The sequence below is a fragment of the Polypterus senegalus genome, chromosome 12 (assembly GCF_016835505.1).
Source record: "Polypterus senegalus isolate Bchr_013 chromosome 12, ASM1683550v1, whole genome shotgun sequence".
NCBI lineage: Eukaryota > Metazoa > Chordata > Cladistia > Polypteriformes > Polypteridae > Polypterus > Polypterus senegalus.
Window position 1 is genome coordinate 52,447,561 of NC_053165.1, and position 17,316 is coordinate 52,464,876.

Sequence of the window (17,316 nt, forward strand, 5' to 3'; positions counted from 1 at the left end):
AAGATACATGGAGAACATACTAATCCTGCATAGTAACCTGGCAAGAATTTGAGCTCAGGTCAATAAAGCTATCAAGCAGCAGAGCTATGCTTCTGCTAATATCTTAAACGTGTGTATGCATATCTTTAACCCTTTGAACTAAACCACACCATTTTGGACCTTTTGGCGGGCTCGAACAAAAGCGCAAAATTGTAAAAAACTGAAAAAAAAAATTATTTGGTCACTGCTATAATTAAAGTGTAGGGTTTTACCATTTCAAATGTTCTATTGCATACCCTGATACCACATTGCAGTGTTTTCTTTCTTACCTCAAAGATGTCCAAATTACCGCATCACAGTAACACCTACTTCCCTGGCTTTCTTAATTTTTCTATTCAATTGCATTCAATTTGACAAATAGACTATTACCTACTAAATGAGAGGGGTATTTCAGCTCTCAAATGTCACCACATTCCACTTTCTGTATTTCAGTACTATTATTGTTTTTGTAAAGACATTAGTAAGGTCTGCCCTTCAAAATGATACATAGGCCAGGGGTCTTTAATAGTGAATATGAATACTGCTTGAAAATAGTGGACATATTATTTGTATATATTTCATATAACTTTTTTTTCTGGTTGTTTCTGACACATTTACTGACACTTTTATAGTGTTGGGAAGCATATTCCAACACCTATGAAAATAAGAATAGCATTCAAAGTGCATGTTTTGTAAACAACATTATTGAAGTTTGCAACTTATTCTTTTGTGATACTCATACAATATAACTGATTGTGAAGCTGTAAAAATTATGAAAGAGAAATGTCTGACCACTATTTGGAGGGGTAGAATGTAAGTAATAAATGAAGGCTGATAAAGTTATAGCCAGTTTAAAGCAAAGTAGCAGAAAACAGAGAAATGTTAGGCTGAGTTTAAAGGCAGATAATATATATTTATTTATTGACACTGCTGTAGCATTCTAGCTTTGTCTTCTAACTCGTATAGAAGCAGTCATATCTCCCATAGGCAAGATGCCTGTACAGTATGTAAATTTTGTCTTATGTACTGTAGATGACCATCTCTCCACCACTTTTGTTTTCATGTGAGTTTTCTTAGTAATGCATTGCCTCTTCTATCTTTAGCCAAGCTAATCATGCATATGTACCGCTATGAACAGCTGCAGTTGATCCATTTTATTTTGAATACTTTAGATTAACAGTGTTATTAGTGTTTAAACTACTAAGAAAAGGTAAACATAACATGTACAGTTTGTTAATATAGTGTTATTGCAATTATTTGACTGGGCCTCCCCTTACTGCATGCCATTACCTACTTCTCTAATTTAAACTGCAGTCGAGTAACCTGCTTAAACACAGCATACAATTCACCCTAGTGTTACAAGATGCATCTGACATAAAGACTCGTCAGTGGTACCAGCACTGCCAATCTACGGTAAACCAGAATATAAGGTATTTGTGATCCCCTAATATTACTTACTCTAATGTGTATATCAGGCACAGTTTACAAGGAGACCACTCTACTCACCTTACTTTAACAAAAGGTTTGAAGCTGAGTGTCTGCCATTAATAAATCTGGGTCAGTCTTGTGATATTACTAAGGGAAACACTTTCTCAGTCCCACTAAGACATCCGCTGTATCTTAACATTGTTACTTACTCAGGAGTGAAACTGGTGTATATGATGCACATTGTAGCAAGTCATTATTTGAAAAATTAAGTTTATCTTGATATAACTAGCAGTCTATCCTTTTCAAGATCAATGTTTCAGTTTTGTGAACAAAGAAAATCGGGGACCTTCAAGCTCTAATACATAATATGTTGTTTTTTTTTTAATGCAGATTTTGTGTCTATACCAATACATTCATTCACTCATTCATTTTCCACTGCTTAATTGGGTCAGGTCGAGGGAGCAACAGACTTAGCAGAGAAATTTGGATAATGACCCTACTGAATTTCTTAAAGCCTCCAATTTATTTATTACTTGGTTACATAGGTATCCCACAGTACAGAGGAAGGTAAATCTTTCCAGTACAGTAGTCTATGTAGCCCACCCTCTCAGCTCTGGTTAGTGAAAGTCTCATCTCTTCTCACTTTTCCTGGTGAGGATTGCAGGAGTAGCAGGCCAAGCAGGTTGAATAATTTCTCCAATGTGCAGGGTGATGTAGGGGACATTGAGCCCAAATCAATCTTTTTCAAAACTTTGGTTGTGGAAGTAGCTGCTAAAAGCTATTTTTCAGGCAGTCAGGGCATCTCATGGCGGCAACTCTAGAACACCAAATTGTAAGGGAAGCTGTCAGACCGAAGAAATTGGAATTTAGTGAAATGCTGTCTGTGGGCACTCTTGAGTCAGGTGAAAGGTACTGGCAGATTAAGAAGACTTCCACAAACATCCTTGGAATCAAAAGCTTGTGCAAGGGAGGAGTTTGGAGAGGTTATGGAGAAAGACTATTGGATGGTGTTGAGGCTGTTCTGGCAAACTGTTTGATGGCCAAGAAGGGATGGCATATCCTTGTCCATACTCTGTAAATCTGGCATAGAGAGGTGCTGACCTCTACTGGAGAAATAATCGAGTGGTGGATGGAATACTTTGAAGAACTCCTCAACCTTGTGGACATGTAAAGCAGCATTGGACACATCCAGTGTGTGAGAGTGGATGACCCATCACTGTTTCAAAAGCCACTATGGTGGTCTGAGGACTCCATGTTGGAAATTGAGTATTGCATGGAAGGTTGGTTAAATACCACTGGAATGGCAGACACATGTGGTTGTCCCCATATTTAAGAAGGGTGACCACATGGTGTGTTCCAACTACAGAGGGATCACACTCTTCAGCTTCCCAGGTGGTTGAAAGTGATATCTTAAACTTCAAGGCTTATTTCATGTTGCATGTGGAGTCATTAAAATATATAAATGATTAATGAAACAAGTACAAAAGAATGAGTATCAAAATGCATATTTTAGTGATATATAAAATTATTTCTGCTCACATGTAATTTTATTATTGTTTATTCTCAATTGGCACAATATATTTGTTTATTTAAAATACTGTAGTTGCAAATATTTCCCCATACACTGCAAATAGTTCAGGTTTGATGTTCACCTGTAGCATACATCCATGAACTAATGCCATTGAGGCCAGAACTGAGCTTCTCTATATATGATATGCATCCAGGAGTAATCTTCTTTTCATTCTATCATTCACATACAAGGCATGGTAATATCAGGTATCACAGTGACTACATTTATTTATATTGAAATGTCCTTGAGAGAAATCCTCTAGAAAGGGTTCAGAAGGATAGATTTTCTGCCAAATACAACTTCTGGCACATGACATGAAATATTGAAGTCAAAGAGAAGCTGCTCATATTGCATATTAAAACTGCCTTCTTTCAAAACTAACACTACCAACTGGAAAGATTCATATGGTTGTTTCTCAGTTAACTGCCCAGTTATAGGAGCCTAAAGATTTTGGACGGAAATAAATATTTAAATCGGGCTAAAGTTTGTCAGAATGCAAGAGGGAAGGACCTCATCTACAGAACTTAAAATGTATTTTTGATGTTTGCTTCGCTTTTGATTTGAGGCTTCAGTGATGCCTTCAAGCCCATAGGTGGCGCACGCAATTTGAGCAAAGTCAAATGAAAGTCAGGCGCTCGCGGTGCTTCTCTCTTTCTAGAGAGTTTGTCCTTGTTTTGTCAGGAGCGCGCATGAGCGGGAACGCGACTGAGTGGGGGCGTTCTCGTAGCCGATGCGAAGAGGCGGGGCTTGTCTCGAGACGGTTCGCGGCGGGTGAGGTTTAAACCGTGCTGGCATCTCTCTCGTTTTGTTTTTAAGCTATACACTTGGCGAAGAGAAATTTGTAAATACATCAGATCAAGGCCGCAGTAACCATGAAGTTAACGGATAATGTGCTGCGGAGCTTTCGAGTGGCGAAGGTTTTTCGTGAGAATTCTGACAAAATCAACTGCTTTGATTTTAGCTCCAATGGAGAGACGGTCATCTCTAGCAGCGACGACGACTCCATCGTGTTGTATGACTGTCAAGAAGGGAAGTGAGTGACTCAAACTGTTACATTTTGTTTTATTTTTACATTGTCTATAAATGAGACCGAAGCTTATGGAAGGTGCCAACAACAGGAAAAGAAACATCCTGAGCGTCGTACACATATTTTATTTTTTCAGATCAAGTTGAGGCCTAGATCATTCAACCGATCCTCGGACTCGAGTAAATATACTGTACCGATGCACCTTGTTGATCTTCCTCTTGCCCAAAACCTTCGGTTTTTTATAAATGTTCGTTTCTTTTTTGGGTACTAGTATGTATCATTATGCTATTCAATGTTATTTAGAGTAATCTGAGTATTATTAAGCGTTACGTTTTCGCTGACTGATTTGACCCTTTGTGCGGAAGATGGGAAGCAAAAAACCACAAAATCCACTATGATCTAAAGTGAAGTTCGGTTTTTTATCAGTTTGGCGCTATTCGGCTAGCTATTGCAGATGTGAATAATAAAGCTATCTGATATCTGTATTATCCTTGTTAACACCAGCGTAAAAAAGATGCATGCATGTGTGCTTGTTCCGTGTGGCGGAGCAGAATACGTCGTTACCTCACAGCTCCGTGACACCAGTTCGGTCCGTGAAGGAAGTGCCATATTCTTCCAGTCACCATGTCCAGGCTTGAATAATTTTTTAACCTATTGCATTAAGTCTGTTCGAGAACTTTTTTAAGATTATTTAAATACTGATCAACAATAGCCAAGCAATTCATTGAGCGGGAAAAACATTTAAAGCAGTACTTTGTTGTGTTTTGTCTTTTACTACTGTTCTGTTTTAGGGGGCGCCTGAAACTCTCTTCTTAAAACTGCTAACCTATATTCGGGTTATAGGGAGCCAGATCCAGTCATGAACTGGACAGCCTGCTGCTGCTGCATAATTCATCACATTGTATAGTACCACAGTCTCACATTCTCCAGTTAATTCGTACCTTTCGACTTAGAAATAAAAAATCTAGACCCAAGAGTAAGCCACAGGAAATTACACATAAAAAGTAAAATAGCCAAGCCACCACAGTTCATACCCAAACAGTAAAGATACATGCAAAGAGAATCGGGTGTCAGCACTGCTGCCTTGTAAAGGTGGGCTATTTCAGGTACTTTTAGCCTCTAGTAAACCAATTATACAGACATCTTTTACTGTAGGACTGTTTGTTCACTGGTAAGTTAAAGTGCAATAAAATAGTATAAACAAATGTTTAATATTTGAATTTTTATACCTGCACTGCGACAAACTAACACCTCTCTTAAGATCTTTTTCTTGCCAGCACCCACTAATGCTGGGTCAGGCTGTAGACCACACAAGACTGCCTTGGCTTATGCAGGTTTAAGAATGAATGAATGAATGAATGACTGATTGAAAACACATAACAAGTATGATAAAATATAGTCTATTGAATTTTTTTTTTTTGTTCCTTGGCTGAACTTTGGGTGTTTTGTTTTTGTCCAATTCCAGACCTAAGCGTACTCTGTACAGCAAGAAATACGGAGTGGACTTGATCAGATATACTCATGCAGCCAACACTGTTGTGTACAGCTCAAATAAAATTGATGGTAAGTCATCTGTGGTTTTCACGTAAGAATAGACTTGCCAATTGTTTTATAAAATTGTTTGTGACTGTATCCGATATATATCAAAACACGGTTTAAATATTAGCACATCTCCTAGTAAGGATACATTTTCAGAAATGTTTTATTGTTACCTGGCATTCATTTATTACTAATTATTTTCACGTCTAATAATCTAAAGTAATTCTGTATCCGCTCCATTTTCTAAAGACATACAACAAGTCATGGTTTTCCATTAATGGATAGTAAAATAGCCCTAATTAATTGCCTGAAGCTTTCTCCTCTCCTTTACAGATATGGCTAAGAAATGCCTAATCAAAATAAGAATTCAGTATGCATTTTTTTTATTCAATTATTCAACACATGAAGAGTACTTGTTCAATCATTTTTCCAGCTGTAGTCAACAAGACATTTATAGTGGAGGTGATACAGGGGATAGCTTCCGTATCTTCAAGATATTCTTACCAAGTTATTTTTCTGAACTTAAGGTCTGGGTAGTTTAATATCTCATGTTATTCTTGAATCTAAATTTTAGTACATTTGGGTTATGGTGTCAAGATATTGAACTGTTTTGCCCCTTTTCAGTTTTGGTGAATACCAGTATTAGAATCCCTCAGGCTGAGGAGATATTTCTGCCTGTTTCAGGCTGAGGTAGTTGTTTGTACAGTTTGAGGGTTTGTGATACCACCCGGTAATGGAGATAACTGTACAAGCTACTGCCTTGCCTGGAGTAGAGCACACACATCAAATCAAGAGGAGCAGAGGTAAGCCTTGAACCCAGTAAGATTTATATTTGTCTGTGTGCGGGACACAAATGTTTATTTTATTGCCTTGTGATTGACTTCTTAGAGAACAGCTAATATTTGCTTAGGAGCTGTCCATGAAAAAAATTCTACCTTTGATATGTTTTAATTATTTTTGTAATCTTTTCTTTAAAGATACCATTCGATATTTATCACTTCATGACAACAAGTACATTCGGTATTTTCCTGGACATACTAAAAGGTAAGATAACCATTGATTAGTTAATGTTGCTTTTTTTAACTGTATTTTCAACAAAACAAAAAAAGGTACCTTGAAAATGTTATTATAGGCTTACCAATGTGCACTTTGCAGTTTTTAAATGACGGGGGTGCAGTTTTTTTTTTTTTATTAAAGCCGTCAACAGTTTCATGTTACGGTAATCTCCATGTCACTTAAAATCTCTCACACAGATATATTTTACTGTTTGAAAAGTAAATGTGGACATATGCAATAGGGAGCACAAGATAAAATTTATAATAAGTAGCTATGTGGACAGTGTTGGCACTTTTGACGTGATAATATTGCTGTTAAAAGTCATTCATAAAGTATTTGTCATACAGTAGTTGTAAAAGTAAATTCCATTAATTCGAATTCAAACATTTTTAAAATTATTTATGCACTATAAGAAATATACACTGTTTTTATACTTACCAAGTGTAATAAAGTGAATAGTAGATTTTGCAAATAGGTGTGTTAGAAATTATTTTTAGTTTTAGGGGGACCTCCTGTACTTAATGAGAAACTGACATCTTATCAAATGGATATTAAAATGCGTATACTTATATCTAGTATAATGTACTAAAAAAATACCAATGTGCTTTGAAAGTAAGGTAATTAATAATATATACACTGTTTAGAAATTAAGGTTTTATATGTATAATATAAAAAAAATTCTCGAGTTTATCAGTTATAGCGATCGTCTTTTTCCTGTTATCATACTTTACGACTTAATGAGATTTGAACCAGTTTGTGTTAATTTGGATTTATTAAAACAATCTCTTTTTTTTATTTTATTAATAAAAAAAACAACACACTTTTTTCCTCTGATTTACACAATATTCTATTGATTTTCACATTATTAAATTTGAGATTGGTTAAATCTTTAAACCTTGAATTTTTCTTTTACTTGGAGATATTTCATACCCATATAAACTACAAGGTGGGTTGAGCTTGAGCCTGAACTTGGGGCAGGGTTTATAAGGAATCAAGGTCACCATGGACTACCTAATTTATTTTATCATGTGCACATACCATATATATATTCAGTGAAATTTTTTGTTTGGTATTTGAAAAATATATACTAACCAAAAACATTTATTTTCATATATATACACACATATGTAAACACAAATTTTATCTTGTTAGTATTACACAAGTTATTAATTGGTTGAAAATATTCACATTTACAACATAAAAATTCTTTAAAGCTTCCTTTATGATACTTTTTATAATAATACATTTCCTGTTGAGAGGTACACGTTTGTGGAGTAATACTCTTTTAAAGAATGTAGTCTTCAAGCTTTACCACTGAGTTTTTTTTTCTTTCCCTCATTTATGTTCAGATCAAGCTCTGACTGGGCACTTTAGGAAATTGTTTCTTTTTGGTGAGTTGTTCCATTGTTGCTTTTGCCGTCATGTTGAACACTAAATCTTCTCCCCAGTCATAAACCTTTGTCAGCATGGAACATTTTGTTTTCCCCAGTATCTACCTTTAATTGGCACCATCCATTCTTTTCTTAGTATATAGTGTTGTAACACTGCAGACCTCTTATCTGGAGGGAACAAGCCACCCCGTAACTGAGACAGACATGACCTAAGATTTGGAGGTTCTGCTAACTCATTTTCCAAACCATCACAATTTGTTTTCACTGGAAATCTGATGAGACCAAGAGGACTACATCTGGAAACGGTGGTGTTGCAACCCTTCCCAAAATGGATACTCTCCATGCTCCGTTTGTGTCTTGATATCCTGTCCTTGAAAATCTTAAAACAGAAGAGGGGACAAGAAGCAGCTTTGGCATAATGCAATATCCGCATTGAACAGATTTGTTTTAATGACAAGTATCTGAACATGACTTTGCACTCTGCAAATAAAGGAACTAAATAGAACATAGTATTGGCCCCAAAACCCTAAGGTATAGAGTCATAATATTTTTCCAGGTAATAAAGCAGATATGAACAGGATTGGCAAACTAATTTAAAAAGCTATACCTATGAATATCCTTGAGTTTGAATGTGGTATTCCTTGCCAAGTATCCTCGACCAGCATTGAAATTCAGCAGCAATTTTTAATTAGGCTTTGTATCTGGCAGACTGTTGTCACAGACATGCCTGTCTAGTCATCACCTGCTTTCGACATGTGAATAATGATGCCTCCCAATAGGATAGTGAGTAGGTGGTACACTTTAGTTCACTGAATTCAGGCTGATTATTATGAATGTTTGTTTTGGCACATACATGAAACAGTCAAGTTAATGTCTCATATGTCTCAATGTACTGTATGTCGAGTTACTAATATCCGAACAGACTCTCACTAGGGATTGCAAGTATCTTTTAATCCACCCAAATTCTCTCCCATGAGGTATCATCAGAGCAGTGTAGAGAAACCACCTTTGAATGAGGTGTCAAGAACCAGAGCCAATTTTGTATATAAAGGTGAAACTGACTATATCTAGCTGGTGTACTTTGATGTCTCAGACGAGTTTCTGTTATATTCAGTGTCCCAAGGGACATTTTCTGTTGCCAAAATCTGTTTTGGTTGTATCCATCCCGTTCTTGCCAGTTGCACAACTGGTATTGTACCTTACCGTCATCTTTCAACTTGCAGGTGATGAACTTCAAGGCCTTCCCACACCGCTGTTCAGAGCTGAGCCCAAATAGTCTAGGTGTTTCATGTTGCCAATTGGATGCTCATTGTTTTTTGCATTTAATTAAAATCATTTCTGGATATTGTTCTTTGTCTAGCCTCTCCATTTAGAGCAATCTTGTCAAAAGCACATTTTCAGACAACTTAACTCGAGATGTAATTGAGGCACACAAGCCCTACATCATGCAAAGGTTACAATCTTACGAGGGATTATTTTTGTCCAACTTTACATGGTAACAGCCTCATAGTCAGCAAGATTTGTTCACCTTTTCTTCAAGATTAAATTGCAGAAACATCTTGCAGTGTGGCACACTTGATGCTGTTGCCTCACAGATCCATTGTCCTGTGGTGAAACCCACCACCTAGTCATTGTCTATGTGGCGTGTCAGCCTTGATTTTACTCCACTTCCTCGAAGACATTCTGGTTACGTTAACTGCCTATTCCAATTGATTGTGGTGAGTCCTGAGTGTAGGAATATGGGTAAGTGGGCCCTACTATGGCCTGTTTATGGCTGTTTGCTGCCTTAGATTCAGTGCAGCCAGGGTGGAACCTGAAACTATTGCACCCCTTAATTCAATTTGACAATTTTGTGTAAAGAAGTCTTTATTCATGCACAAATACGTTGAACTCACCTTGTAAAGTATCTTGTGTTTTGCTTAGATCATTTGAGAGTTATGAGCTAAATTGTGTTGGTTTTGATAAAGAATGTTAATGTTTCTACGGTCATAAATTATAAAATATTTAAAGTCTGAATATTGTTTTCTGCCGTTTTTCATAGAGGTTACAGGTAGAAAGTATACAGAGTAGACTAGGGAAACGAACACACCTGTTTAAAGTAATTTTGAATTTCATTTTTGTATTGGAGCAGGAATGAGAGGCAGAATGTGAAAACCTTTATAGCCTCTTTATATTAATGACTAAGGTGAAATTTCATAGTATATAAGTATTTGTTTTAGAATTGTAGTTGTTACAGTAGGTGGTTTTATGGTTGACAAATTGTGAACTTGAGCTGTACAGTATTAATTTCTACTATTTCTTTATTTTAGAGTAGTGGCTTTGTCCATGTCTCCTGTAGATGACACTTTCATATCTGGATCTCTGGATAAAACCATCCGTCTTTGGGACTTGCGCTCTCCAAATTGCCAGGCAAGTCTGGTGTTTTAAAGTAAGATTGCAAAGGGAGAATGATTTCTCAGTTATGGCCTATCTTCTGTATCTAAGGTGGATCTGTTTTGAATTATTAGTAGTGATCTGCTTACCTCTGTTGCTTAAGGTGGAAGACTGTCTTTAAAAGTAGATACACAATGTATGAGTGACACTATAACCTTGTATATCTTTGTCACACTTGTCTGAGAAATTCAAGCTCCTAATAATATGGCATACTTTCTAATAGATAGATAGATAGATACTTTATTAATCCCAAGGGGAAATTCACATAATCCAGCAGCAGTATACTGATACAAAAAAACAATATTAGATTAAATAATAATAAAAATGAAAAATGAAAAAAAAAATGAGATTCATATGTTTTTTAGTTTTTTTTTTTTAGTTACTGAGCTACTGCTGAAATTCTCACAGTTAACTCAGTTGTCAAATTTAAGTTATGAAAAAATGTCTTGTGTCTGAAGCAAAATAATTTATGTGGTTTAATTCTGGCAAATACCAAACTGGTCCATACTGCACTAAAGGAGGTCGGTCGAATGCAGCAAAGGTGTTTAAGCCTGGGCCAATGGTGGATGTTTTTGTACTTGTCACTGATAATATATTCATTGGAAATTACAGCTATTCTGGAACAAGTGAAATTTGAGTGAGCTGCTGCACTTTTTAGTACATATTTTAGTAGCACAAATAAGTTTGCTTTGCTTGGTGACTGGGCTCAGCTTAAGTGAGAAGCACATACATTTGGAAGGAGGTCAAAGTACAGCCACTACTCCACCACATTGAAATGAGCCAGGTGAGGTGGTTTGGGTGTCTGATTAAGATGCCTCCTGGACACCTTCCTGGGAAGGTGTTTAAGGCATGTCCAGCCGGGAGGAGACCTCGGGGCAGACATGGGACACACTGGAGAGATTATATATTGCTCAATTGGGCTGGGAATGCCTTGGTTATTATATCCCTTGAGGAATTGGAAGAGGTGGTGGGGAAAAGGGATGTCTGGGCATCATTGCTTAGGCTCCTGCACCCATGACCTGGACCTGAATAAGCAACATGAAAGCTTGTTATATGGTGTAGATGCTAAGGTAAAAGCATCAATGTTGATAGATTTTTCTTTCAGAGTAGCTTTATTTGTTATCAAAATTCAATTAATTGGCAAAAAGGAAAAATTAATTAAATAGTCATTTAAAGTGCTACAAGTGTTAACAAAAAGTTTCGTATTAATTCAGGGTCTCATGCATTTGCAAGGAAAACCTGTTTGCTCCTTTGACCCTGAAGGACTCATTTTTGCAGCTGGTGTGAACTCTGAAATGGTGAAGCTATATGACCTCAGATCTTTTGACAAGGTAGTGTTTCTTTTGTAGCTTTAAAAAGAAATGTACTTTGTTTTGAGTAATGTAAACAAAAATAATAGTAATGATGTTAATACATACATTATCTTTATATGACTTGATTATGATAAAGTTAATGTTTTCTGCCATTGTAATAAATAAATTAATATTTGGTTTTCTTATTGGATAGTAAAACTCACAAGAATGTTTTCAAGTTTTAATGACCTATGACTACTCTTTGAACTGTGCATGAGTTTTCTTTTTTGGTGTTGCAGAACCTCACTTATGGAGAACTCTGTATCCCACACAGGGCCCTTTTGCAACATTTAAACTTCAGTATGATCGGGCATGTGAGTGGACAGGATTAAAATTCAGCAATGACGGGAAACTGATCTTAGTTTCTACAAACGGAGGTGCTTTGCGGCTTCTTGATGCTTTCAAAGGAGCAGTTCTGCACTCATTTGGGGTGAGTATGACATACCAATTTGAAGGGCCTTGTCTATGGAGTGTGGCTTTTATCCTTTTGATTTTTCTAAAAACCATGTGAGTCTGACAACATTTTTTCTTCCATGAACCCAAGATAGTAGTGAAAAGAGGTAACGATTGTTGTGGTCTGTTATGTATGTACATATGTATATCCCTGTATGCCTTTTCTTTGTTTAATGTCAATGGGGCAAAAAAGGATTTTTTTTTTCCTCTACATATTCAGGGTTACAATAACAGTAAAGGTGTGACCTTGGAAGCATCGTTCACTCCAGACTCTCAGTTTATCATGATTGGTAAGATCCATAAGTCTTAATTGCATTATTTGATTTACAGTTGTTTCTAAAAAGGTAGCTTTTCCTGTGTGTTAAATTGTTTCCTTTTTATAATAAATTAAAATTGGTTGCAGTTAGGCTTTACATAATCTATATAGGTTTGTAACAAAAGTGGGTGTTTTACTTAAATATTCACTAATTACAAATGTGTTATCAATTTGGTAGTGGATCCTTATTGGTAGGATTGGAAAGATAGTATTTCAGATTAGTTTTGAAAAGATTTAACTGCTAAAATAAATCATTTTTTTTACTTCAGAAGTTCCTTTTGAAAGCAAGCCTGATTTTGGCCTTTATAAATCTTCTATACTGGATGATGTCAAAGGCATTGATTTTTATGTTTCCTCAATACCCTTTCATGTTTACCTTCAGGCTCAGAAGATGGCAAGATACATGTGTGGAATGTAGAAAGTGGAATGAAGGTGGCAGTATTGGATGGAAAGCATACAGGACCAGTCACTTGTCTGCAGTTCAATCCTAAATTCATGACCTTTGCCAGCGCTTGTTCTAACATGGTAAGATACCGTAGAAAGAGCAAGTACATGCCTTTGATATATAAATGGAAGAAATGTTACAAAATTAATTTATTTTGTAAAAAAATACTCTGACTAAAGTATTGTTACAATGAAGAACACAGTGCATGCCAGGTTATGCTATTTTAGGTATTTTAAAGGAAAAATCAAACTCCATTGTGTGTTAAGATTTTCTTACTCATTAGTTTGTGTCCTAGCTGTACTCTTTCAGCTTTTAACAATCTTTGAATTGTACTGTTGTAGCAATTAAACATGGTAGACATTTATAGAGTTGTGCTGAATAGACCCTTTTCCCCCAATTGTGGATCAAACATTATGTACAAATTCCTGAAATATAACTCCTCCACATTTAAGGTGGATGTAGCCTAGAATGTTGGATCAGTGTAGACTCTGTGGAGCCGATTATTAAATTTTTCCGGCTTTTGGATGCTAATGGGCTTTTACCTTCATCAAAATGTAAAACTGTTAGAATGAAAATAGACATGGACAAAAATGAAGTTATCAATCTGCTTAGGAAAGGAGTGCCTTACTTTGTACTCTGTACCCTGGTAAAAGTGTCTTAAGACCTTGTGTTAGAGTCTGCAAAGTGGGGAATGAAAGACTGATCATCTAATAGGTGCAGTACCAGCAGCACTACGCCTGCCATCTTGAATAGTGGTTTTTGAAGTGGGGAGTTAAGTCTTATATTTGCTTTACCATTCAGTTTGCACCTATACACAAGGTCATGGAAAATTAACAAGTTGAATTGCAGTACTGAAATGTCCTTGAAATTCTAAAAAAATAAATTGTACTTTATATTCTGTGTCTTAAGTGACTTCCAACAATCACATATCATGAGATAAAACATCCTATATTGCACCAACAAAACACCCATATCTTGCATTAATATCACGTTCTGTATGTAAATTTTAAATGGTATACATATGTAGTAGCTGTTGACCTGCACATCAAATTGCTACTTTTAAGTTAACATTAAGAGGTAAATAGTTAACAAGGTAATTTACACTGTGTATATTAGATGGGTCACTGTGACTTATCAAGCAGTCGTAATCCCAGGAAAGTGCATGTTTAAACTGAAATGGTTGGAAAATGCCAACTACAGAGATTGGTTCGACAGGTCAAATCAAATAAGCATATGGCTGCGTGCTGTTGCTGCATAAAGAAGTTTGACATAGGAGATGTTTATTAGTACAGTTTGAAAAACTATATGAAATGAATAAACGGCAAGCTGTTCCAATTGGCAGTGGATTAGCCGGCATAAGTGCTAGTGAGAGCTCTAATCAGACTATTGATACTTGTGTTATGTTGCAGTATTTTTCTTATGTGACTAAAAGTGAATGTCTGAAATCTAAAATCCTCTGGGTGTTAAATGTGATGGACAAACATCCATCCATTATCCAACCAGCTGTATCCTAACTACAGGGTCACTGGGGTCTTTAATTATTCAATTCATGCGAAGACATGGGTAACCCTTTCCAGTAAATGTTTCCTGATAGCGAGATATATAATGTATGTGGATTGCCTTATCAAGATATACCTCATACTTTCATCCTCAACAATTTACTAAAATATGCCAAAAGTATTTTTTTATGATCGCTTATTTGCTTAACATGTATCAGATTACTAGCACCCTGACAAGTTTCTGTAGTTTTGTTTGTGCTTTAAAATGTTGTATTCATAAATGGAACTTAAACAAAACTTTTTTTCAAGATTTCTTTGTATCTTTTCCTTGCACAAACCTGCTCTGTGCACACTACATGTATAATAGCACATTCGTTTTCTAGAAACTGGTATATTTGTTTTTAGTGTAGAGGCCCTGCCTAGAGCTGCATAAATAGTGCGTATCTGCGCCATTACTATGGGTAAAGAGCATGAGTTCAATGTCGTTTTTTTGTAAGCGGTCAGCAATTTTTAATTGGCCATGTTTTTGAGATAATGTGTTCTTATTAGGTTCATGTAATTTTACCTTGGATATGCAGAACCAGAGTGTAAAGTAGCCCTGGATTCTTGTGCTGGTTGATACTGGAAAAGTCATCGGAGTTCCTGAAATTTGAAGTGTATGAACCCTGATTACATACAAAAAGCTGAGGGTATTGGCTAAAAAAATAGATTGATATAGGTAGAGTTTCCTTCATAGATTTGTAGGGTTTACCATTCATAATTAGATGCTCAACAATTTTGTAGAGCCTTGGATTACAGGCACAGCTGCTGTAGGTTTATAGGAGGTGTATTGGTTCCTGCATAAAGGCAGATGTGCAAGGGCCAGGCCAATGACACCTCAAGGAGATTATTTCTTTCATTGGGCATGTCAGAGCCGGGTAGGTTGTGAGAAGGTAAAGACATTCACTCAGTTTAAAGAATTCTGGTCAAAACTGCTATGTATGTTACTGCTGTGATCTTCCAACTTGACAAATATATTTTGCTGTTCTGTAAGATCATGCATCCCTGTAGTATTAGACTGACATTTTATTACTCATTTAAGATATTTTTACTTTTAAAGTGATGCTACATTTGGTTTAAGTATCAAACTGTATATAAATTTGCTAGTACTTCATTATAAAAGCTTACTGTGATTGATAAGTTATGTTTGGAAATGCTTCTGTTTGTCTTTAAATTGCAGTGGGTGTGATTGCTTTTTAAGAGCAAAAGCACACAGGCAACCAACTTTAAATTCAAACATGCAAGATATACTGTTTATGTGTTATATAAACACAGTATTTTGTGTTCTTAATGTAGTGGCTTGAGTTTTATATGTGATGTTAACAGTAACTGATGGGATGACTGAATAATATATGAGTGTCTACACGGATCTGGTAAGAATGCTAAAGCACAGCCTCTTAGTCTGTAGTAACATTGTAATAGTTTCTTGTGTGCTTTTTTCTAGGCTTTCTGGCTGCCGACCATAGATGACTGACATCGAGGCTTCTGCGCTGTGAAAGCAAAGCAGACTTTTCTCTCTGTAAATAAAATATCTATGACAATGTTGGAAATGATGGGCATGTTAGCAAAGCACAAAGACCTTGCTTTTCAGTTGTGCTAACATATTGCTGTCCTTCCTATGAGGGTGTATAAGAGAAAACCAGTAATGCAAATGGACATCACTTCCTCTTCTTATTCAGTTTCTTCTTTGGCAGGAGAGGAGATAAAAGTTCACTGTAAAGAATGAAGTCCATGGACTGCAGAAGAGTTGATTTTTTTCCTGCTAATGTTAAAACTCTGTTTTGAATTCTTTTATATGTGCATCAGGCATGTATTGGGACTGATAGACCTGAGAATGCTTTATACTGATAAAGCGGACTTATTTGTTGCAGCTGGAAGAAACAGAGCAGCTGTAACCTTTTTACATTGTATGTACTGAATGGGGTGAACATATGTTCTCGAGTACAGTATTTATCTCTAGACTTGCATCGTGATGCCATTTTCTGTATGTAATTTTACTTACTCTACATGTAGAGGTCCGGGCTGCTTGATAACTAAGACACTGCAGTTTTTTGAGGTTGCTTTATTTGTTTAAAAGCACTGCTGAATACATTTTTGGCTAACACATGTTATTTCACTTCTGTATTGTGTGGCATATTGTGCTCTCCTAGCACTGAATAGGTAAGTCTAATTTAAAAAAAAAAAAAAAGTCTCTTTTGTACGTTAAGGTTTCATCTGCAAGGCATGATAGTTATTATTCCAAACATAACCAGTTCTTTCCAGAGAATTGCATCATATCATAAGGAATTTTACTGTGGTAGTTCTGGTTTGTTTTCCTTACCTCTGTTTATTTACTGTTTTGTACATTTGTTGATTTATATAAAAAGGCACAGTTGAATTAAAATTTTATACATATCAGACCCATCTGCAAGCCAATAGAAAAGGGAAATAAATATGGTAATGTCTATATTTGAAACAAATGCTTTAATTTCTAATTTGCCCTCTAGTTACCTAATTGTTAATCCTGTGTAACACATGTGAGCATCAACTTTTGTCTTGAATGCAAAACTGCCATTTTTAACAGGTTTGTTGCCACTTCGTACTGACAAAATTAGTTTGCTGTGGGGGGAATTCGGGTCATTGAATCGGTCTTTATTACAACTGTGGCTAGGGGAACATTTTAGTACTTATCTCTACCTACCTTTTTCCTCCAATGTTATCATGTAGCATTGGCCATATATAAAAATTGTGAAATATGTTTTACAAAATTA

At 36.0% G+C, this 17,316-nt stretch overlaps 2 protein-coding genes across 2 annotated transcripts in view; both read left to right on the top strand.

Annotated features, from left to right (window-relative positions):
• tcta (T cell leukemia translocation altered) overlaps nucleotides 1–5,600 on the top strand; it is a 33,456-nt gene extending 27,856 nt beyond the window's left edge. Inside the window, exon 3 of the mRNA XM_039771259.1 lies at nucleotides 5,509–5,600. Coding sequence (XP_039627193.1) covers nucleotide 5,509 — 1 coding nt within the window. The 3' untranslated portion in view covers nucleotides 5,510–5,600. The remainder of the gene's footprint in view (nucleotides 1–5,508) is intronic.
• wdr82 (WD repeat domain 82) lies at nucleotides 3,742–16,754 on the top strand. Its single transcript, XM_039771256.1, has 9 exons — nucleotides 3,742–4,049; nucleotides 5,509–5,606; nucleotides 6,560–6,626; nucleotides 10,339–10,438; nucleotides 11,677–11,793; nucleotides 12,089–12,244; nucleotides 12,488–12,557; nucleotides 12,966–13,108; nucleotides 16,011–16,754. Exons 1-9 carry the CDS (start codon nucleotides 3,889–3,891, stop codon nucleotides 16,038–16,040), a joined length of 942 nt encoding a protein of 313 aa, XP_039627190.1. The 5' UTR covers nucleotides 3,742–3,888; the 3' UTR covers nucleotides 16,041–16,754.
• Nucleotides 16,755–17,316: the final 562 nt, after the last annotated feature.

Coding starts and splice junctions, on each gene's coding strand:
- wdr82 (XM_039771256.1), top strand. CDS start 3,889: ATGAAGTTAACGGATAATGTGCTGCGGAGCTTTCGAGTGGCGAAGGTT. Junction 6,627..10,338: donor TTTCCTGGACATACTAAAAG/GTAAGATAACCA, acceptor TCTTTATTTTAG/AGTAGTGGCTTTGTCCATGT. Junction 13,109..16,010: donor CCAGCGCTTGTTCTAACATG/GTAAGATACCGT, acceptor GCTTTTTTCTAG/GCTTTCTGGCTGCCGACCAT.